The following is a 23609-nucleotide window of genomic DNA, read 5'->3' as shown; positions in this document are numbered from 1 at the left end:
TATCACGTGCGCAAGGCGCGTCCTTGCCCCGCCCACAAGGAGGCGGGGCCATGAGGCCTGGGCCCCGCCCCGGCGAGTCCGGCTCCTCCCCGGGCCCTCCCTCCGGCTCTCCTGGGCCCGCGAGGAGCCGGGAGCTGGCCCGCTGAGCGGCGCTAAGTGTGGCGGGGCATTGTAGGCAGGGGCGGGCCCGGGGGCGGAGGCCGAGCAGCGGTTGCTACGGAGGACTGGGCGGGGACGCGGCCCCGAGGACGGAAGTGAGAAAGTTGCCGGCGTCCCGGGGAGAGTTGGCCGAGCTGTGCGCGCACCGCAGCGATGGGAGGTTCGGGCAGTCGTCTGTCTAAGGAGCTGCTGGCCGAGTACCAGGTGCGCGGGGCGCCAGTTCTCGCGGAACTCGCGTGCGGACCTGAGCAGGGGAGTGGGGTTCGGGAACAGGTGGCGGGGCGGCCGTGGCTTTCGGGCGGCTTGCAGACCCTTGTCTGGATTTGCCTTTCAGGACCTGACGTTCCTGACCAAGCAGGAGATCCTCCTGTGAGTGCTGCCCAAGTCCTCCAACTCGGGGTTGCCGGGGGAGGGCTTTGCGGGTGCTTTTCTAGTGGGGTACGGACTGGACGCCTCACCTCCGAGGGTGGGGCCGTGCTTCAGGGATGTCAGGATCACTGGATCTTGAATCGGAGGCCCAGAGTGCAAGTCCCGCCCGCACCACAGCCTCACCTTTGCACGTCGCAAACACTTCTGTGTATCCAGGAAAAGTTGAGCTGTTTGAGCTGCGCTAGCTTCGTCAGCCTCCTCACTGCCGAGCTTCCTGCTCTCTTCTGAAGGGAACTGCTGTGGGTCTATGCGGACTTTGCCCTCTGGCAAAACCAGTTTGTCTTGAGTGTAGCTCGCTCTAATCCCAACTTTACCTGTTTAATTCAGTAACCGTTAACGTTTACTGAGCCCTTACTCTGCCCAGGAGCTGCTGAGTGATTCCCACATTACTTAAGTCTTCAGGAGGAGGTTACAGGTGAAGGAACTGGGTTCAGAGTGTTCTAGTAACTTGACTATAAAGCAAACTGTAAGTGATTTGATGGCCAGGGCGCTTGAGTTAGGAGGTTCCTAATAGCCCCATGGCAATGAAATCCCATTGGGAAAGAAGTGGTGGCAGAGAGGAGTCCCTGGAGTGAAGGTGACATGTGTTTTTGTTATTGTAATGTTAGAGTCCAGGAACTTGGTCCACACAGGCAGTCCTAACCAGCTAGACTGCACTTCCTGCCCTCAGTAGGCCAATTAAAGGGACAATGTTCAAAAGCAGAGAAACGAAATGTATCCAATGTGGCCACACTGGGAAAAGGAGCAAAGAGGTCCAGTGACTGCCCCTCTCCCATCTTTAAGTCAATCTTCGCGTCCAGCTGATGTGAGGTGTATATTTAAATGCAGGGCAAGAGGTATGTATAACTAAGCAGCAGTCCTGGTGAAGATGGAGTCTCTCCTTCATTGTCTCAGCTCTAGTCTCATGAAAGGTGATCTGACAAGTTACCAGAACTCTGTGAAATCTCTTCCTGATAGACATTTCCTCCTAAGCAGACAACAGGCATTTCATCCTTCTTACAACAGGAGATTACTGGGGAATTCCAATTTCTTGGAGACATTGTTTCTGTAGTTCTGGTAGCCAAAGAACAGGCACAAATGTCTCTTGAGTTCTTTTTCCTGCCAGAATTGTTACAAAGAATGCCTAATACTGAAAGGGAAAGTAGCGGCTTAGGACCCCCAAGACCAAGTTCTCAGCACAAAGGAGATTTATTTACCTTAGAGGGACAGAGGGCAGGAATAAGAGGCAAAGACAGGAGACAGAGGACAGGAAGAAGGGGAAGGCAACAAGGGAAAGGGGGAAGGGGGATTTGTCCTACAGTGGGACAAAGGACTGCCCCTGGATAGAGAGGAGACAGATGTGACCCATAGGAAAATGGCAGTTTATAAAGCTACATGGGGAAACCCTGTGTTAGGATGAGGTGCTTAATTTTACTTGGGCATGCTAACTAGGTGAGCCAAAGGGGGCTTCTGATTGCTGGACTTCAATACTTTGAGAGCTGGACCTTAGTAGTCAGCCTCAGGATGAGGAAGTGGGCAAATAAGGGAATAGACCTTGGGGGGCTAGCTTTAGGAATGTAGGTTTGTAGCAAGGTAGAAGGAATGGGGCCTTGTGGAGGGAGCCAGAGACCCTTCAGATACAGTATCTGCAGACACAGGCTAAGTTCTTCTCTGTAAATACCCACCCTAAGAAGGGACACCAAGCCTCTGCTGTTTTGTGACTTACCTCCTCTGTGGAAGGTTGCCCAATGCCTGGGAATAAATCCTGGGTGTGCGACTTAGTTTCACAGCTGGTTTATGGGACACTCAAACTGCAGAATGGGGATGTAGGGAGACTGTCTGAGGCCACCAGTAAGTCCCCCTCTGTCTGCCAGAGCCCACAGACGCTTTTGCGAGTTGCTTCCCCCAGAGCATCGGACCGTGGAGGAGTCACTGCACACCCGAGTATCATTTGAGCAGGTCCTCAGCCTTCCAGAGCTCAAGGTTCAGTCCTCTACCTACTTTATCCACCCCCTCCACTACTACGTCCCCTAACTCTTCCCACTGACTGTAAGCACATGCCACCACACCCTGGGGGTTTCATTTTGATGATGATGTGTAATTGTGTGGGATATGTACACTTGAAGTGCTGGTGCCTGTGGAGTACAAAAGGCACGGATCCCCTGGTGCTGGGGTTATAGGCAGCTGTGAGCTGCTCCCCACAGGTGCTAGGAACTGAACGAGGGTCCTCTGCAAGAGCGGTATGGGCTTGTAATCACTGAGCCATCTCTTCAGCCCACTCTTCCCTTTTAAAAACAGTGGTTCTAAGGATTGAATGCAGGCCTCTATGTTTATACGGCAAGTACTTTACTGGCTGAGCTAACCGACCACTTTCTTTTTCTGATGCGGGCTTTTACTATGTAGCCTTGACTGACCTTGAACTTGCTTCACTCCTCCTTTCCCTGCCTTGTGAGCACCAGGATTGTAGGTATGCATCACCATGCCCAGCTTGCTATGAATAATAATAATTATTGTTTTTGTTTGTTTTGTTTTTTTAAAAAGCTGTCCTAGCTGTCCTGGAATTTGTTTTGTAGACCAGGCTGCCTCAAACTCAAAAGATCTGCCTGGGATTAAAGGCCTGTGCAACCATCGCCTGGCTTATAATTGTTATTTTCAGACAGGGTCTCATGTGGAGCCCTGGATGGCCTGGGTGGAACTTGCTATATAAACCAGGATCTCCTTCAACTCTTAGATACACCTGCCTTTGCCTCCTCAGTGCTAGAATTAAAGGAATGCACCATAACACTCATCTATAACTTCTATGCAAAGAGCCTGACTGTGTAACAAAACAATCATCCAGTTAAGTATATTTAGAAATGATCAGCTTGGTCCAGCCAAGTAGGTTAGAAGATAAAAACACTTTCCTTGGGGCTGGAGAGATGGCTCAGTGGGTAAGAGCACTGACTGTCTCTTCCAAAGGTCCTGAGTTCAATTCCCAGCAACGACATGATGGCTCACAACCATCAATAACCATCCAATGCCCTCTTCTGGTGTGTCTGAAGAGAGACAGTGTACTCACATAAAATAAATAAATAATTTAAAAACACACAAAAAGAAACTCCAAAAAACACTTGCCTTGTGCCAGGGGTATAGTGGTGCACGCCTTTAATTCCAGCACTTGGGAGGCAGAAGCAGGTGGATCACTGAGTCTGAGGCCAGCCTGGTCCTTTCTCTATAGAGAAATCTTGTCTTTTTTTTTTTTTTTTAAAGATTTATTTACTTATGTGAAGAGGGCATTGGATCCAATATATAGATGGTTGTGAGCCACGATGTGGTTGCTGGGAATTGAACTCATGACCTCTGGAAGAGGGGCCAGTGCTCTTACCCCCTGAGCCATCTCTCCAGCCCAAGAAATCTTGTCTTGAAAATCCAAAAACCTTTTAATCCCAGTACTTGGGAGGCAGAGGCAGGTGGATTTCTGAGTTCGAGGCCAGCCTGGTCTACAGAGTGAGTTCCAGGACAGCCAGGGCTAGCTATACAGAGAAACCTTGTCTCGAAAAACCAAACCAAACAAACAAACAAAAAAATCCCAAAACAAACAAAATTCTTGCCTTGTAAGCCTGAGGACCTCCGTTTGATCCCTGGGACCCATGATAATAGAAGAAAATTGTCTATGAAAAGTTATCCTTGATTTCCGCACTGTGTAGTGGCATGTGCTCACATGTCATCAGTTCTGCTTGTTGCTTTTAGCATGCCTCCCTTTTTCTGCTATGACTCTACTTGTGATGTATGTGAGTTAGACTCCCAGGGAGCAACTCTGTCCCTTTCCTGGCTGGCTTAGTGGTCCCTCCAGTGCCCTCCATGCCCTGGCCTCAAAGGTTCTCCCCTTCGAGCCTGAACTCCATAGTGCCGCTACTGTAATGAGCTTCCTCGAGTTTCCAGAAGGGAATCAGGCATGCTTGTGCACACCTGTAATCCAGAACCTGGGAGGTAGAGGCAGGAGGATCAGGAGTTTGAGGTCAGCTTGGGTTTATGAGACCCCGCCTCAAAAGAAGTTTCCAGTTGAGCCAGCTGAATATAACCCAGGCCATGCCCCGTGATGTTCTCAGAAGGCTTTCTTACGTAGGCCAACCCCTTCAAGGAGCGAATCTGCATGGTCTTCTCTACGTCACCCACCAGAGACAGCCTGAGCTTTGAGGACTTCCTGGACCTCCTGAGTGTCTTCAGTGACACAGCAACCCCAGACATCAAGTCACACTATGCCTTCCGCATCTTTGGTAAGCACTGTGAGAACTGCTGGACCCCACTCCTTCCCACACAGGAGATGAGGGCAGGTGCGTGCGTGCCTGTGGACCGCCTCTTGAGCCTGTCCTTGTTGCTTCCTGTGTCTGCTGCCTAGACTTTGATGATGATGGAACCCTGGACAGAGAAGACCTGAGCCGGCTTGTGAACTGCCTCACAGGAGAGGGCGAGGACACTCGGCTCAGTGCTTCTGAGATGAAACAGCTCATCGACAATGTGAGCTGAGGCTTCTAGCTGGGCTGGGCTTGTTGGGTGGGAAGGGTTGGAGGTGAAGCCTGAAGACCTGTCTTCCTCAGATCCTGGAAGAGTCAGACATTGACAGGGATGGGACCATCAATCTCTCTGAGTTCCAGCATGTCATCTCTCGCTCACCAGACTTTGCCAGGTGTGTCAGGAGCTCCTGCCTTCTCAGTGCCACCTACTCTGGGATGGTATTAGAGGAGGGATGGTTCAGGATGTTCTTTCAGAGGGGACACAGGGGATCCAACGCACTCCATTTTTGGTTTTTTCAGGCAGGATTTTATGTTGCTGAGACTGACCTTAAATTTCACCTACCTCTGCCTCCCCATTACTGGTATTAAAAGAGTGCACCACCATACCCAGCCTGGACTTTTGAACTTCTGATTTCCCTTCCTAGAGGAAGTGCTAGGTACCATGAATTGAACAGAGTTTTTCAGACCTGTTATGCAAGCACTCTTCTTTCTGATCTTTATGTCCACCTCCTCAAACAGGAATCTCTGGCTGTGGTGGTGCAGGTCTATACTACCAGTACACAGAAGGCAAAGGAAGACTCGTTGACACTGCAAGGCCAGCTTGGTCTACACAGTGAATTCCATGCCAGCCAGAACTTGTTTTAGGGGGACAAAAAAAAAGTCATAGGAGAGAAGTGGGTATGATTAGTCAGGTCTGTACCACCCCTGTCTATCAGAAAACTCAGCTTGAGCCAGGGTATAGCACAGTGGTAGCGTGTACATGTTTAACACGTCAGGCCCTGGGTTTGATCCCCAACACCAAACCAAAAAGCCAAACGCAACTCACTCTTCCCTTCTGCAGCTCCTTTAAGATTGTCCTGTGATGGCTTCTGAGTGCCAACATCCTGTCCAAGACCTTTCCACTGCTGAGATGTGGCCAAGGTTATGCCTGCGGTGTCAGGGCCAGTGCCGGCCCAGCCTGGAGTGGGCGCTGCAGAATCTGGTCCCCTGGCAGGGGAGGACCCTCCCCCTTGTCACTGCTGTTGTCATCACTGTGTTTACTAATTGGTAATAAAGGTTTAGAAATGTTTGACTTCCTTGTATGACAGTGGCAGCAGGACTGGACATGTAGGCGCCTCTGATCATCCCGTTTGGAGATACTGAAGTTCATTTCCACATGTGTGAGAACTTACAGTACAGTTCACTTAAAAAAAAAAAAATCCTCCTGTCCTGTACCCTAAACTGGGTGCAGAGGAAAAGGAGTTGTCCTGCTAAGGCCACATTCTACCAGGTAACATCGGTCAGAATTTAGAGAAAGGCTTTGAACCCCCGAAAGATAAAATCCAAAAGCAGCTCCAGGCCGGGGAGATGGCTCACTTAGTCAAGTATCTGCCTCACAAGTATGAAGGCCTTGGTCCTGAAGTCCCAATGCTGGGGAGGCAGACAGAAAGGTCCCTGGGCTCACTAGCCAGCCAGTCTATCCTAATGGTGAACTCCAAGCTGATGAGACTCTGTCTAACAAGGCAGACGTAGTTCCTAAGGATGACACCCACGGATAGCCTCTGGTCTCCACGTGCACACACACATGCATTCATATTACACATATACAAAGCAAAGTCCTTCAAGAGGCTGGGCCACAATTAACTATAATTTGTCGGACTTTATTTAAAAAAGAAAGTAAAGTGCATCTTATTAAAAAAAAATATAAAACCCATGTAAATCCAGGGTCCGTGTGAGGGGCAGTGTCAGTATCCCTTAGAGTGATGGGGGACAAGGGCACGGTGAGCTAGGACAGGGAACAGGGAGGATCCAGAAGTCTGTTGGAATTAGAAGACAGGTGGGTAGGGACACAGTTCTCTGACTGGGAAAAGGACAGCAGGACATCAGTCTTCTGTCACAACTCCCCCTGGGGTCACTTCCTTGCTTTCGAGGCCACAGCCTGATACAGGCTGGAGAAGTCCAGGAACTGGGACTGAGCCCAGGGTCTGGTGAGGAGGGCTGCAGAGCCAGCTTAGCCCTCTGGTCCCTGAGGTGGTAGAGTGTCAGCGGTCACAGATATGTCCTCAGTTGGCTGAAGCTGGAGCAGGGCCCTGATTCTGCAGTGAGAAACGGTAGCCTCAGCAGCAGAGTAAGGCGGAAGGTAGAATAGTCCAGTGGGGGAGGGATTCCCAACTCTGGCTCACAAAGCCACTTTGGAGAAGTCCCCAAGAGCCCAGCAGGCTGAATTGGAGTGGCTGTGTTGTATAGTCTTCCTTGTCTGTCTCTCCTTCCTCTCTCTCTGGCTTCACATTTGCAGTTTTAAACAAAGGGCTCAGTTAAGTAGCAGAGTTCTGCCACCCAGACAAGGACCCTCTGGTCCCTGGAGGCAGCCCCCTTTTTGGCCAGACACTGGAACCAGCTGGCTGGGGTGTTGGGGCTGTGATACCAGCTGCCTCCCAGGCAGGGTACCATGGTTGTGTTCTGTGAGAAGCAGAGGTAGCTGACCTCCACTGAACATTCACAGCCCTGAGGTCAGGGTGGCCACAGCTAAAGTCGGCTCTCATACCACAGAGTCTCGGATCTCAGAGCCCAGTCGAACTCGGGGCCGGGGACACACCGGAGACACCTCCACAAAGCTGTCCTGGATACTTAGTGGCCTCTTCTCTGACTCAGTAAAGACTCGGGGTCCTGGGGAGCTATCCGACAGGGCCTGGTAGCCTCGGTGGTCAAGTGGGTTACTGGGAGGGCCGACGCCATTGAGCGGTCGGGTCTCAGGTGGTAGTACTACAGGGCGAGTCTTGGGGTGCACACTGGCACATTCGCCCTGCTTTAGGAAGAGTTTCATGCCATCCCGATGTCGATAGAGAAAGAACAGAACCAGAAGCACCACAGCAAACCCAAACAGAGTACACATCACCAGGAACTCATTCCAGTATGACTTGTCTGCACCCCAGCTGGCCCTGCCACCAGCCGGTGCACTCACGCGTGAGGTGTTAATAATGACTGGGGTACCATCACGCTGGTCCTTTTGGTCCATTACCCCATCCTCCATCACCTCTGGGCAGTAGCTAGCCACCAGCTGCCGGAATCCTTCTTCTATCGACCAACACTGGAACACTCCCAAGCCCTGCTGGCTGCCCACCAGCAGCAGGTCCCCAGTGGGTAACACACGGCAGGAGGCAGAGGCATTGACCGGGGTCCCATTGTGCAGCCAGAGCCGAGTAGCCAGGTTTGAGAGGAGTGGGCAGGCCAGGGTGTTCACTGTGTTTGGCTGGATCTGGACTTGTTTACATGGCTTAACTGTGGGCAAAATAGGCATGAGGTAGAAGAGGCTGCTGCCCAGAGCAGCCCCAGGCTTAGCCCCACCCTCCTGCAATCTGGTGCTATGATAGTGTGGTGGTTTGAATGAAAATGGCCCCATAGGCTCATAGGCATTGACACTATTGGGACACATGGCCTTGTTGGAGGATGTGTGTCACTGGGGCGGGGCTTTGAGGCTTCAGATGCCCAATCCACACCCAGTGTCACTCTCTTCCTGCTGTCCATTGATCCGGATTTAGAACTCTCAGCCACCTCTCCAGCACCATGTCTGCCTGCAATGCTGCCACACTTCCTGCTATGACAATAATGGACTGACCTCTGAACTGTAAGCTAACCTCAATTTCCCTTTATAAGAGTTTTGGTGATCATGGTGTCTCTTCCCAGCAATAGAAACTCTAACTAAGACGGACAGTGAGTTGGGCGATTGTTGAAAGTAAGTAACATGCGCGGTCTGGACCCTCCTTCGCAGGGCTAGAGGAATAAATCTGTACCTAAAACTACCTAGAGTTGTCTTTCAAGCAAATACGGCTCACCTCTTCCAGGGCATCTTACCTGGAACAGACCGGGCCTTGGCTGAAGAACTGTTGCAGAGCTCCTTGGCATTGGCACCCTCAATGTCCTGGATCCACGGCCTGGGTATAAGAGAGTTTCGGGTAGAACCCCAAGGGCCAGTGTTCCCTCTTCCCTCCATTGTTGGTCCTGGGCAGAGAACCTGGTGTGTAAGGATCACCAGGTCCACAGCAGGTGCAGGAGACTTGCCTGAGCAGAGTCTGAACCTCCACGGGGCTGACTGGGTGTCTCCAGTCATAACTCAGTGTGTGCATGTTAAGGTGGAGGTTGGAGGACAACCTTGGTGTCGTCCTTAGGAACACCATCCACCTCCTTTGAGACACAATGTCCCATTGGCCTGGAGTTGAACAACTAGGACAGATCAGACGGGCAGGGAGCTGCAGGACTCCACCTGCCTCCCTTGCTACCATTATGCCTGGCATTTTTATGTGTGTTCTGAGAATTAAGCTCAGATTCTCACACTTTTGAGGCAAGTACTTCACTGACTGAGCTGTCTCCTCAAACCCCTGTCTACACATTATTACAAATAAAAGCCACATATGACCTCCTTTTGTTCTAAAAACAGAATGTGCCTAGCACTTGGGAGGCAGTCTCACAGGAGGTAAAGAAATCCAAAGTCATCTTCGACAACACAGTGAATTGGAGGCCAGTGTAGGTTACATGAGACCCTGTCTGAAATACTACCCTCTCATGAAAAACGGTAATTAAAAACTCAAGAGGCTGAGGCAGGAGGGTTGCCATGAGTTGCACATCAGTCCTAGCTACAGAGCAAGACTCTATTTTTTTTTTTAGGTTTTTTGAGACAGGGTTTCTCTGTGTAGCCCGGGCTGTCCTGGAACTCACTCTGTAGACCAGGCTGGCCTCGAACTCAGAAATCCACCTGCCTGTCTCCCAAGTGCTGGGATTAAAGGCGTGTGCCACCACTGCCCCGTGACTCTATCTTAAAAAAGAAGGAAAGAAAGCCAGCCTTTCCTTTTATTCTTATTTTTTTTTAAGCTAGGATAGGCAATGTAGCCCAAGCTACCCTCCAACTGCCAACTTTTCTACTTTAGACTCTAGTTTTGGGATTATAGGTGTGTACACTTAAAAAGATGAATTTTCATGCACTTAAAAGTTGAAAAACAGAGTTCGAGGCTAGCCTGGTCTACAGAGTGAGTTCCAGGACAGCCAGGGCTACACAGAGAAACCCTGTCTCGAAAAACCAAACCAAAAAACAAACAAAAAAAAGTTAAAAAACTCAGGCAGGCAGTGTAGTGGACATCTTTAATGCCAGTACTTAGGGAAGCTGAGACAGATTTCTGTAAGTTTGAGGTCAGCCAGGTCTACAGAATTCCTGCCCAGTCAGGGCTATAGTGAGACCCTGTCTCAAAAAAAAAAAAAAAAAAGAGAGAGAGAGAGAGAAAATAAAACTCAACCAAGCGTAAAGAATAAAAGCACTACAGAAGTTGCCCAGAATCTGCTATGAAGCAGGCAGAACAGAACCTTACATATATCCTTCCAGGAGTTTATCAGCTTCTAAAACAGTTGTTTTTTGTTGTTTTGTTTTGTTTTATTTTGTGAGAGGTAAGCAAGAGTTGGGAGAGGAAAGGGAGGTTGAAACAGGGTCCTTTTTGTTTTTTTCCTGCATAGCCCTGACTGTCCTGGAATTCAGTGAATGTGTAGACCAGGCTGGCCTCAAAACTCACAGAGATCCACCTGCCTCTGCCTCCTGAACTCTGGATTAAAGGCATTTGCCATAGCATCTAGCTCAAACAGGGTCTTATTTATATAGCCTAGGCAAGCCTCAAACTTTTTATGTAGTCAAGGATGACTTTGAACCACAGATCTTCCTGACTCTACTTCCCTAGTAATGGGACTGCAGGCCACACACACACAAAACCATCCCCAAATATGGAAGTTCCTGAAAAAGTTTAAAGACAGATACCAGCTATACCACCCCTATGAGTCAAGACCACGGCTAAGGGAGCGCACCACTTCTGTGCCTTAGGCGTGCAGTAAATTTATGTCCTTTTGCTGTAAACAAAAGAACACTACAAATGAGACAGCCCATGTGTATTAAAACAATGAGATCATTCGTTTGACCCATTTTAGCAAAATACAAGGATGTATGTTAAAATCCAACCCATTGATAAGGCTAAGGAGACATCCCTCTTCTCTTTTTTTTTTTAAATATTTAATTATTACTTTTATGTATGTGTACCTGCATGTGCCTAGGAGGATTTACTGTACCAGGTGTGTACAGGAATTATGAATTATAAGCAGTTGGTTGCAAACTGCCTGAGAGATGGATGCTGGGAATGGACCCTGGGTCTTCTACGGGAGCAATAGGTGCTCTTAGCCGCTGAGCCTTGTCCCCAACACCATCCATCTTTGTGAGACAAGGTCTCTCGTAACCCATGCTGGCCTTGAAACTCATTATGTTGCAGAGAATGTCCTTGAACTTCTGAACCTCCTGCCTCTACCTTCTGAGTAGTAGGATTATACACACGCACCACCAGATCCCGGTCACCCTGTTGTCTTCTGATCCTCCACAGCTATAGACCGAGCTCCAGGCACACCTAGGCTACATGAGACCTGGTCTCAATAAAACAAACAATAAAACCAGGTACTGGATTACAGACATGCCCCACTTCAACTGACTCATCCCTATTTTTTTTTTTTTTTTTGAGAGAGGGTCTCATTACGTAGTCCCGGCTGGCCTTAAATCCACAGAGATCTTCCTGCCTCTGCTTCCTGCATGCTGGGATTAAAGGTGTGTGTCACTATGCCAAATAGCAAATTTCTATTTTCTCAATAGACTTCTCTAATCTAAATGTTACTCTAACCACTTTTTAACAGTTTAACAGGCTTACCTAACAGCCTTACAATAAGCTTAACAATAAGCTATGTTCACGTGGTAATCTACATCTTCCTGTGAGGCTTTACTAGATGTTTCTTATTCTGGCAACCCTGTCTATCCAGCCATGTAGATTTTGAGGGCCTCAGAGAACTGAGAAATACCCATGTCCAGGCATGGGTAGAATGAGACCTTGCAGGTGCCCCAGAGAAGATGCAATGCTCAAAGATGAGGCAGAGTCACTGGGTCTTTGGCAGTCCTCACCTGGAGTCCAGATCAGGCTGGTAGAGGCTGCAAGTAGAGCCAGTCCAGGTCCAGGCGCAGTAGGGGTCTCGAGCCAGGAGGCAGTCTCCACAGGTTGGGTACAGACTGCAGTTGGCTACGGGCACTTGTACCACCCCGGAATGGGAGGAGGCATACAACAGTCCCTGCACAGCCAAACATGAAGAGTGAGAGGGAGGTACAGGCACCCGAACACTCAGTCACACCAGCCTCACAGGCTCACTACTCATCCCAGGGCGCCCCTGACAAGTTCTGTCGCACATCCTTTTGATGGTCAGAAGCCAGGGCTCTGTAACTTTCCATCTTGCTTTGGGAAGGGACAGGAAGTTGGCTTGTTGACAATCAAAGTGGTCAAGTTCATTCCATGGCCCACTCACCCCATGGCTGTCCAAGAGCAGGTTCTGCACAGGCTGTCCTTGAGGGAAGACCCGCAGCTCCTCAATGATGTGCACTCTGGAGCCCAGGGCCACTGCCTTGTGCAAGCGGCCATCACCTGGAAGTATGGACACGACTCAGGCCTGGTAGAGCCCACTGCCCAGGATCTACCAGTCATGCATGCATTCCCCTCCTTAACTCAATCCTGCCAGGCTGCAAGCACTCACCAGTGCCCAAAAATAGGACATCATAGGTGCTGTGCAGGCCAGGCACTCGGTGCACAGCCACACGCTGGTAGCGGGCTTGTGGCTGCAGCAGCAGCATGCGGCTGCGGACCTGCCCATCCATCAAGAAGTGATCCTTGAGGAAGTTTAGCACTCGGTCTGGGAGCTGCAGGGACGAGTTGATCTTCCGCTCCCGGGCACTGTTGGTGATGCACTGAAGAAAGCAGAAGGATGAGGAACAGGAATCAGCATGGAGCATGCCTCCACAGGGACAGTCGCGGCCCTGCCCACTAACTATACTCCAAAAATCATGGCACGTCTGCCTTTCTGCATAGCGCTGGTCCAAAGGCAAATCTGGCGTGTGAGGAAAGCAAGGCCTTGGTTTCCTGCTGGCCTCTGGCCTATAGATTCTTACCAAATTTGCACACAGGCCTCAAAAAGTGTGACTGTTCATCTCGCCTGGGCTCTTACCCATGCATCTTACTCTAGGGTTCCCGGGAAGTTCTCAGGATCAGTATCTCAGTGCAGCTAACCATACCCAATTCCCACACCTACCCGGGTCCTAGTCCTCTCTGCCCAGTGGTTTCTCTGTACACGAGGCTTAGTTGGGTGGACAGAGTAAAGGGACAGTAACACTATTGTGCAAAGCTCGGTATAGTGGCATCCTCTTATAATCCTAGTACTTTGGAGGTGGAGGCAGGAGGATCAGGAATTCAAACAACCCATATTACACAAGACTGCCACCTTTGAGACAGACAACTAAAAACAGTCTACACCACTGCACAGAGGTCAGGCTGACAAGACAGGACTGAAGGTGTTTTGCCATTCATGGGACATCTTCTTTGGTAAGACAGGAAGCCAGGGCTTATTATGCACTACCTCAAAGATGAGAAATCAGATTCAGAGAAGCTTCACGGTTTGTCTGAGGCCATACAGTCTTGCTCTCAGCATGGTCCAGGGACCAAGACTGCCCATTAGCCACTCTGAGCACCACACTACTGATACTTACCGCTCCCGGCCGTGGTGTTGGCACCGGGTGGGTCTCAGTATACCACTGCTGTGTCTCTCTGTTCACTTTCTTGTACAGGCCATCAAAAGCCTTCTGCACGTCACTCATGGTGAAGACGCAGATGGCAGAGCCTTCTGTGGTCCCTCTGTGCCTGCAAAGGAAACAGCCAAATTAACTCTGAGTTCAGAGTTGAGACCTGAGATGCCATCAGTGGGGTCTAGCCACTCTTTACCCTCCTGTCCCCAGCTAAATCCTAGCATCTCACCACTGGGAGGTAAAGACCCCATAGAAAAGGGTCTTGCGCCAATCCTGAGGGTTGGGGTTCAGGGTGAAGACATCTTGTAGCACATTAAAGGGAAAGCCATCATCGGGCCGGGAGCACAGGAGCTGAGCCTTGAGGAAGGAGGTCCAGCGCTGCTGCAACACCCGCTCTCCACCCTCATCGCCCTGCAGAAGAGGGGTGACCGGCTTACTCACAAGCTGAGGGCCATTCTCAGAGGCACAGTGTTGTCTTGCCAGCCCTCCTCAGCAGCAGCTGAGACACACAGGAATGAAGAATGAGAGACAGAGAGCCAGGACAGATGTGTACCTAAAGTGAGAAAACTTAGGAAGGGATGTTTTCCATTGTGACAGTGCATTCCCTACTGTGGACGATGAGCAAACAAGGACCAGGAAAAAAAAAATCTAAATAGGGAAGGGACAGGAGAGAGCTCGGTGGTCAACGCTATCTGTCATGCTAGCATCATGGCCATGTCAAGAACCTGAAGCTTCAGGTTACTCAGGAGGATGAGGCAGGAGGATTGCTCAAGTCTAGGAGTTTGCAGCCAGCCAGGGAGTGAAGTAGGACTTCAACACAATGAACACACAAATGAATAAATAAGAGGGAAAGGTGTCCATGATTGACAGATTACTGAGCAGACAGGGAGAAACAGGGAGCACGACTCAGGTTTGTAACTAAGTTAATACAAATAATTGACCAGATCAGCAAAGAACACTTAACATTAACGGTGGCTCCTTCTTGTGAGGACAGCAGGGACCCTAAGAACTTTAGGGCAGAATATAATTCATGCAACAGGAGTGATGTTACCACTGCCATTTAGCAGCTAAACTAAGGAGCAGAGTTGGAACCCAGAAGTTGGAACTCAAGAATCTGTGCTCTTACCAGGCGATGCCGTTGTCACTTCTATGTGCACTTTCCTGGGTCTCCAGTTTAGGAGAAAGCCAAGGACTTCTCTTCCAAGTAGCTTATAAGCCTTATGTTTATAACCCTGGGCTTGATCCCAGCACTATGTAAACTAGGTGGGATGACACATGGAAGACCACCAAAAGTTCAAGGTTAGCCTGAGTTATGCAGGAAGTTTGAGGCCAGCTGGATTACTCAAGACCCTAAGAGAGGAATGCCTATTTAAAATTTTAAGATAGAATCTGCGGGCTGAGGTGGCTGGATCTCTAAGTGTGAGCCCAGTCTGGTCTACAGAGAAAGTTTAGGATAGTCAGGACTACACAGAGAAACCCTGTCTCAGAAAACAAAAAGACAGGACCTTGTTAAGTTGTCCAGGATGGCCTCAAACTTGAGATCCCCACTCCCCGGCTCCGAGTGTCAGGATTTTGGGTATGCACCTTCACACCTACCTTCAATGTAAGATTTTCTCAATTAAAAGAACAGAGGCCAACCAGGAGTGGTGGCATTCTCCGGTAAGCCCAGCACTTGGGAGGCAGAGGCAAATCGATGTCTGTGAGTTTGAGGCCAGCTTGGTCTACAAAGTGAGTCCCATGTTGGCCAAAGCTACATAGTGAAACTTTGTCTCAAAAAAAAAACAAAAGAAGCCAGGCGTGGTGGTGCCTGCCTTTACTCCCAGCACTCAGGAGGCAGAGGGGGCAGACCTCTGAGCTTGAAGCCAGCCTGGTCTATAGAGTGAGTTCTAGGACAGCCAGGGCTACACAAAGAAACACTGTCTCGAAAAACCAAAACAAATCAAAAAACAAGAGAGAATACCAGCATAGCCTGGAGACATCAGCTCAGCCCTGGGACACACTGCCTAGAGCCCAGACACACCCCAGATTCAGGACAAGGATGAGGAGGAAGAGGAGAGACAGATGGGTTGCTGGCTGAGCTGCTGCTCCCTGGAGGATAATTCTAGAAGGTCACAGATGTGAGTGCACTTTGGGTAGATGACCCTGCTCCTTCCGTCCCCCACTCACCTTACAGACTCGGGCAACTCGGGACACAATGGTGTTCTCAAAGAACTCGAACTCCTGGCCCGTCTCACTGAAGAAGAAGTAGATCTTATCATCGTCACCTATCGGGCTGCCCAGGCTCTCGGGAACGTAGGCTGAGGCCACAAAGGCAGGGTCTGCAAAGGCCAGTGGAGGAGACACAGTCAGTCCAGGAACATCTGGGACAGCATCCCCTCCCAAGGGTTAGATCTGCTCAGTGGGTCAAGGCAGAACTCCACCTTGTAGCCAGTTGAGGGAGCTCTCAGTCTTGGTGGGGCGGGGACTCTGGCTCCGGGAAATGGCTGGGTCGTTTCCCTGGAAGCTACTGACTGTTCCAGTGTACAGCTCACCATCTGCCAAGAGAATGTTCCCATGGGAATGGCTGCCTTGGCCCAGTCCCTGCTCAGGGCTCAGAGTGACCGCAGCCCCATCCATCCTGCCTAGACGGAAGCAGGGACTTGGAAGAGGGCAGCCCAGGGTTACTCGATGCCCCCTGGGAACCAGCACAGCATGGGGACACCACCTTACCTCTGGGATCCACAGTGCCCAGAGCCCAGACACACCCCAGATTTGGTCCTCCTGCCCTGTGTACCTTCTAATTCCATGGAGCACAAAAGCACCCAGCCTGTGCCACCACTTACCAACCACCAGAGCCGTGGACTTGAAGTTGGGGTCAAAGGGACAACGGCCCTTGCCATCCTCCAGGAGGACATTGCCGGCCTCATCTTGGGCTAAAGTAAAGCTCGCTATGTTCTGTGGGGGAGTAGACGAGTGGCTCAGGGCCGAGACACAGAACCAGGAAGTGCACAGCAGGGAAGTGTGCAGGTCCCCAAGTGTGTGTCCTCCTTACCCCGTGGTCTGTGTGAAAGTGTGTGTGGTGAATAGGGAAGAGAAGTGGCTTGGAAAGCAGTCCTGGAGCCAGGGAGAGCAACACAACAATGCAAACCCAGCAATTTCTGACTCTAAGACCTGTGTTCCAAAACAGCCTTAATGCCACCCTCTGCTAGGGCACGTAGGGCAGGAACACGGGGTGGGCATATGCTGAAGGGTGCACGAGATGACCTGGAGCATCAAGCATAGCAAGGAAAAGAAACTGAGGGGCAGAAAGTTGGAAGTCAGAGAGGCTCTCTACACAAGGTGGCTGTATGCACCACTCCCTGCCCCTGCAGGGAGACCTAGTAGGGGCTTGGTGGCAGCCAGGATGATGGGCTCATGGGTCTCAAGGCCTGCTGCTACCTAGAAGCCTGCCATGAGAGTCCTCTTTCACCAGGAATGAGGGCTAGAGAAGAGGTCCCCTGGCAGGAAGGTTGTGCCCCAGGTAGCCAAGCCCCGGGGTAGAAGAGGAAACTCACAATGTAAGCACACAGGGGGCTGAAGGCTGCGGTGCCACAGGTGAGCAGGTGGCTGCTGTTGAGTGGCAGGAGGATCTTGATGTAGTTTTGACAGTCCCGCTGTGGGGAAGGAGAGAATGTCAGGTCCACATAAGCCACTAGGGGGCAAAGCAGAGGCCTCCTCCCCAGACCCAAGGCAGAACAATAGAAACCGGGAGCTCTGGGCCAGGATCTGGCTGGCAAAGCTTAAGCAGGGTCTGCACTGGGGGTTAGCTAGTTTCCAGGTAGGCTAACGCTCCTTCTCTGAGGTGAAAGGCACCCTGGGTCGGAGTGTCTTAATCCTCTTGAGAGTCTTCTCCAACCCAGGGAGGAGACAGGAGGCAAAGCAGAAGAACTGCTCAGCCCTGACCTCCTGGCACAAATTCTACCTCTACAAGGTATCTGATAGGAATTTCCAAATTAGTACTTCAAGACCCACGGAAGTCTTTCCATCTTTCCAGTGGGAAGCCATGGCCTGGCTGTCTCTGAAATTCCACACCTTCCTGGATGCTAAACCTTCAATTAACAAAAACCCAGAATCTGTTAATTTCTCACTCCTTTATAGATAGTGCCCTGCGTAAGGCACTACCATCACCTGACCCACAATGGCCTCCCTTGTGTTCAGTTCCAGAGAGGACACTATCATGAACACAATGGGGCCCATTTGCTTATTTTTATTTATGACAGTCTCACCACATGGACCAAGCTCACCTGGAATTAATAATCCTCTGCCTTACAAGTGCTGGAATTACAAGGAGGCACAAGCACACCTGGCTCAAAGCCATCCTTTTAGAACACAGGGAAGACAGGCCTGGTGGCACAAGTCTATAATTCCAGCTACTCAGGAGGCTGAGAGAAGAGGATCACAAGTTCAAGTCCAGCCTGGGTGAAAAGGCCAGTGTAGGCAACAAAGTGAGAGCCTGCCTCTCAGAAACAGAGCGTCAGGGATGAAACTCAGTGGTAGAGCACCTGTCTAACATGTGTGAGACCCTAGGCTTAATCTGAAGTTCTGTAAAACAACACAAAAACAGACAGCCATGCTGACTCTCTGCTAAGCTTTCTACTGGTTTCCAAAGCGGTTCATTCACATAGAGTGAAACCCAAAGTCCTGCTTAGTGTCTGGGTATTTCACGTCAAGTTCCTTAACTTCCTCTAAAAAGTCTTTGCACTATATAAATGTCTGTCTTTCTTTTTTGGTTTTTTTAAAACAGGGTTTTTCTAGGCAGTTTTTGCTGTCCTGGAACTCACTCTGTACACTAGGCTGGCCTTGAACTTACAGACATCCACCTGCTTCTGCCTCTAGAGAACTGGGATTAAAGGTGCGTGCCAGCAAACCCCCCCCCCCCAGCTTCTTTCGTTCTTGTTCATTTTATGTGTATGTGTGCTTTTGCCTGCACTGATGTGTGGCATCTTCTGTGCCAGGTGCCCGTGGAGGCCAGAAGAGGGTATCGGGTCCCTGAGGACTGGAGTTACAGAAGGTTATGAGGTGCTGTGTGGTTGCTGGGAAACAGGCTGGTCCTCTGGAAGAGCAGCCCATACTCATAACTGCTGAGCCATCTCTCCAGTCCTGTTTTTTTCTTTTTTTCATAACCACTTTATAAACTGATTTTTCGTTGTTTTTTCTTTCATCTTTTAGCTTTCTGAAATGGCATCACGGAGTTCAGTTCATGAAGCTTCTAACCGTCCTCCCAGGTTCTGGGATTGCAGGCATGGTCTTGCTTTTTCATAATGTCCCTAGTAGCTGACAGTACAGACGAAGTGCTGAGGGGCCGAGGCGCAGCTCACAGCCGGGGTGCTTGTCTAGCTGTGGGAGGCACTGTGTTCCACCCCACATCGCCAACAAGTACTTGCAGGCTGGTCACACAATTGAAGCATGAGTGGACGAGGACATTCAGAACTTAACCTGAAGGCCTCTGGGAATGGCAGCACGTCCTATAGGAGAACTCTGGATTGAGCTGGACCCCATCTAATGTCTTGTCTGAAACCAAACTAGAATCTGCCACACTTGTCTGTCCACTAGAGACCCTTTGCAGACATAATTGCTACCTCACCATGTTCATGTAGGTGCTAAGGCTAATGGGACACTGTTTTAAGTGCCAGGGGCCCTGGATGCACTGGTTTATGCAAGGATACAGGGATATCATCCCCATCTTACAGGTGAGAACACCAAGGCTTGACCAGATGAATCTATTTATCCAGATCACAGAGAGGACAGGTCTGGAGCTGGGGCTGTAATTCAAGCCCAGTGCTGGCTATGTCCAGGCTACGCCCTTTCCATAACAACTGTGCTCAGTGTTCTGCCCAGATCTGTCAGTCTCACCTTTGGGTCCTTGCCCTTGAAGCTGCACTGCTGCTTCCTGTCAGTATCTGCACGCCACAGCAGCTGGGGAAGAAGGAAAATAGGTGTGCAAAGACATGGAGGGTGTGCAGAGCCACACTCCTATCCTGTCCAGAGCATCCTGACCAGCAGGCCACATACACACACACACAGAGACACACCACACACACAGATACACAGACACACATAGACACACCACACACAGACACATCACACACACAGACACATCACACACACAGACACACCACACACAGACACACCACACAGAGACACATCACACACACAGACACATCACACACACAGACACATCACACACACAGACACACCACACACAGACACATCACACATACAGACACACCACACATACATACACACAAACAGACGCAACACACAGAGACAGACATAACACACACACAGACAGATACAACACACACACAGACACACACACAGAAACACACAGACACACACACACCTAGCCACCCTCGGACATCTCTTACCTCCTGGTACTCCCCGCCTGGCAAGAAGCTGAGGTTGCTGTTAAGCGCAAAGAGAGCCTCTCGGGCCCCCACATACAGCGTCTTGCCATCCTGGCTCAGCAGAAGGGCCGTGTAGTTGGAGATGTTTTCAGCTTCAAATTTTCTAATCAGCCTTTCTTCAGAGCCTGTGGAAGGAAGCCGAAACATGTTTGAGATGGCGTTTTCCATCCATTTTAGGACGACTGCATTTACTCTAGGGGAGAAGTGCAGGACAGTCAGTGGCATGAGCCTGGGGCAATAGGTTGGTTACAAAGAAAAGTATCATTCCCGACACTCAGACAGAAGAAAGAAACGCACTAAGGTACATGGAGAAGGACATTCATTACAGCTCCGTTCATAGGAGTGGAAAAGTAGAAACTGGGCTGGAGAGATGGCTCAGTGGTTAAGAGCACCACTGACTGCTCTTCCAAAGGTCCTGAGTTCAATTCCCAGCAACCACATGGTGGCTCACAACCATCTGTAATGGGATCTGATGCCCTCTTCCGGTGTGTCTGAAGACAGTGACAGTGTACTCATATATATAAAATATAAATATAAAAGTAGAAACCTAAGAGTCTGAGGTGGGGTGAGAATAGATTATGATAGTCCATTCAATGGGACATAACCCAGCATGAAAAACAACATAGATTAGAAACTCCAGAAAATACTCAGATAAAGTTGTATAAGAGATACATAGTCTAGCTAGGTGTGATGGTACACCCCTGCAAGCCCAGCACACGGGAGGATGAGGCAGGGGAATTGCAAGTTTCAGGCCAATCTGGGTTTACTTAAGTAAGACCCAGTTTTGAGAGAGACAGAGAGAGAGAGAGAGACAGAGAGAGAGAGAGAGAGGCAAAATATGAAGCAAATTATAAAGTCACAGGTTACAAGTACATAGTAGACTATAAGAAAGGACAGGCAGGTGGCTCAGTGGGTAAAGGTGCTTGCCACCAAGCCTGACTTCCTGAGTTCAATACCAGGGATCCACATGGTAGAAGAGAGTGACTCCCACAAGCTGTCACCTGATCCTCTCATGAGTGTTATGGCAGTATACATGCACACACACAAATAATTGTAATAAAGAGAAGAAAGGCTGACACATTTAACATCCTCCTTTGCACAGCATCTGACCCAAAGAAAAGGAAATGCAAAGGCAGTCCTCTCCCTCCCCGATCCCGCCTCCAGCCAGAACCCTCAGCACTCACAGAGACTGACGGTTACTAAACGTTAGCCTGGACTTCAACACATGTCTGTGCCACAGGCAGCCCACATGCCTGGGTTTACGGAGTTGTGGTGGGGTGGGAACGAGACTCTGCTGTCCCTCCTAGGAGGAAAGAGGGTCACAATATGCTGCACTAGGCTAATAGGGCTCGGGGTGTGGCTCAGACCATGCTTGTCTAACATGTAAGGGCCTGGGTTTGGTCCCTAACAGTACACATGCCTGGATGTCAGATACACACAAGTGAGGATGACATCAGACATTGGAAATAAAATGTTAAAGTGTATTGTAAGTGTATTGTTAATTTGATTGTGGCTGACACCCAGCCTAGGCCACTGTGCAGTAACCTTAGCCCAAACAGATAACCTTAGCCTAAACAGAGTTTGCTTCTTTTTTTTTGAGATAGCTCTGTTACATAACCCAGACTAGTCTCAAAATCATGATTCTCCTGCCTCAGCTTCTTGAGTCCTGGGTGACAAGTGTGCATCAGCATGCCCAGGAAGGGTATTATTTTAAGTGGCAAAGGAGAGAAAACACAGGGCATGTAGGGACGGGCAAGGGGGACGAAAAGCCTCATATGTCCCTGCAGCAAGCTGAGAGACAAGAGAGTAATGGTGGTGTAAGCATCTCACGCTGTGAGCATCTCACGACAGTGTCCAGAGGAACGCTGGCAGGTGGGAACTTTCCATGACCCAGAGAACAAGGCACAGAATGCAATAGCTGACAGTGTCGGTTCTTCAGCAAAGAAAGCCTTTCCTGCTGAATATTTAAAAGAGTGTGTGAGAGTGTGTAGATCAGAGGGCAACTTCTGGGAATCGGGTACTCTCTTCTATAGTGAGTCTTAGGGATTGGCTTCGGATTGTCAGGCTTGGCAACAACAGTGCCGTTACCCTCTGAGCCATCTGGCCAGCCTTCATGCATTTATTTACACACACACACACACACACACACACACACGCACACGCGCACGCACACACACATAGTACAATGAGAAAACTTTAGGACTATTCATTGTTGCGGAAGATCTAATTATTAGGAGATAAAAATTATTTACCACTAAAGTAACTGTGAAGGTTACAGAATGTCTGGGCAAATTATTTCACTTTGTGGGAAAAATATGATGAGAAACAACCCAGAGAGGAAACGCTGCAGCGACCCCGAGGAAGACACAGGCATTTTCCCTCCTAAACGTATTATTTTGAGGTTTTACAGTAAGCAACTTAAATTTATGTAATGTAAAAGGTGCACATTTAAGAGGGAAAAAGACACAATCAACGTCCACTGGCCCATCAGTGTGCTGTTCACACTCTGAATAACTGATGGGCTCAGAGAAATTATTTAAAACAGAACCCCAAAAACCCCAAAAACCCACCAAGCAGAAAGCAGCCCCTGAGCAGCCTGAGGCATGTCCCAACTGACCAGTGGCTCAGGACCATGCAAACAAACAGACTCACAGAGCCGGGGAGCCACGAGGCAGCATGCCAGCCAAGCAATGTGAGGATGACTTCATGAGTGTCTGCATGTCCAGTGTTCTTACATACCCTCAGCCTGGTTCCAGGAAGAGGTAAGGAAACACAGAGACAAGAAAGGGTTGAAATAGAAGCATTAAAATCACACACAGAGAAAAACCAATCTGAAGAAGACATCTAAACCAGAGAGAAAGGACGTAAGCAGGTCACAGGATCTTCACATAGCTATTGGGGTGGGTTGCACATTTAGCACCAAGACTCCTGGAGAAAGGGGAAATGAAAAAACTTGGTTCTCACACTGTTCAAGAACAGGAAACCACACCAGTGACAGAAGCTCAGCCTTTTACCACACAGCACAGGATGCTGAAGAAGCTCTTAGGTAGGGTTTCCCAATAAGCCTGCTGAGACAGTTGGGATAGGTAATACCTCCAGTCACTGGACAATAGGGCCCCATAGCTGTTCCCCAGAAGGTCTCCTGGGGAGGGATGTGGTGCAGAAGTTTGAGGAAATTTGTGAGGATGTCTCTGTGGCTGAAGTTTTGTCAAACTCCTAAAACCCAGAGTTACACATGGGGCCTGCACTAGAACAGTCCTGCCTGAGGCTAGAGGCAGTCGAAACCCAAAGATATCCTCTCTTTAAACCACTCTTAAACTCTTCTTAAACTCTGAACTCCTGCAGGGCCCAAGACTTCCAACCCTTAGTACTTCGATACACTGGGAGGCCAAGGAAAGTTCCCGCACCAATCCCAACCTCCCTACACATGACCTGGACTCCAGGCCCTCCCAGGAGATTCTGAAACTGCTGGTCTGAGCCTTTTGACCAGATCTCAGTAACTTAGAAGGAGGT

At 49.7% G+C, this 23609-nt stretch overlaps 2 protein-coding genes across 3 annotated transcripts in view; one reads left to right on the top strand and one right to left on the bottom strand.

Annotated features, from left to right (window-relative positions):
• The first annotated feature begins 66 nt into the window (after positions 1-66).
• On the top strand, positions 67-6132 carry Cib1 (calcium and integrin binding 1). 2 transcript variants are annotated; one of them, XM_028754796.1, is made up of 7 exons: positions 67-363; positions 494-528; positions 2442-2550; positions 4673-4823; positions 4946-5064; positions 5145-5233; positions 5902-6132. In XM_028754796.1, the coding sequence occupies exons 1-7, from the start codon at positions 313-315 to the stop codon at positions 5921-5923; spliced, it is 576 nt and encodes a 191-aa protein (XP_028610629.1). In that variant the 5' UTR covers positions 67-312; the 3' UTR covers positions 5924-6132. The 2 variants fall into 2 exon arrangements, with proteins under 2 accessions (XP_028610629.1, XP_028610630.1); XM_028754797.1 differs by lacking the exons at positions 494-528; positions 2442-2550.
• A 542-nt stretch (positions 6133-6674) lies between these two features.
• Sema4b (semaphorin 4B) overlaps positions 6675-23609 on the bottom strand; it is a 41097-nt gene continuing 24162 nt past the window's right edge. Inside the window, exons 3-15 of the mRNA XM_028754841.1 lie at positions 20058-20221; positions 19543-19605; positions 17205-17303; positions 16494-16605; positions 16092-16205; positions 15838-15989; positions 13901-14082; positions 13636-13786; positions 12630-12840; positions 12405-12520; positions 12010-12173; positions 8892-8971; positions 6675-8318 (exon numbers count right to left, since the gene is read on the bottom strand). Coding sequence (XP_028610674.1) covers positions 7579-8318; positions 8892-8971; positions 12010-12173; positions 12405-12520; positions 12630-12840; positions 13636-13786; positions 13901-14082; positions 15838-15989; positions 16092-16205; positions 16494-16605; positions 17205-17303; positions 19543-19605; positions 20058-20221 — 2348 coding nt within the window. The 3' untranslated portion in view covers positions 6675-7578. The remainder of the gene's footprint in view (positions 8319-8891; positions 8972-12009; positions 12174-12404; positions 12521-12629; positions 12841-13635; positions 13787-13900; positions 14083-15837; positions 15990-16091; positions 16206-16493; positions 16606-17204; positions 17304-19542; positions 19606-20057; positions 20222-23609) is intronic.

This window comes from Grammomys surdaster, unplaced genomic scaffold, assembly GCF_004785775.1.
Source record: "Grammomys surdaster isolate TR1022 unplaced genomic scaffold, NIH_TR_1.0 126036, whole genome shotgun sequence".
Lineage (NCBI taxonomy): Eukaryota > Metazoa > Chordata > Mammalia > Rodentia > Muridae > Grammomys > Grammomys surdaster.
The sequence above is the reverse complement of the archived record's forward strand: the minus strand, read 5'-3'. Positions and strand labels throughout refer to the sequence as shown.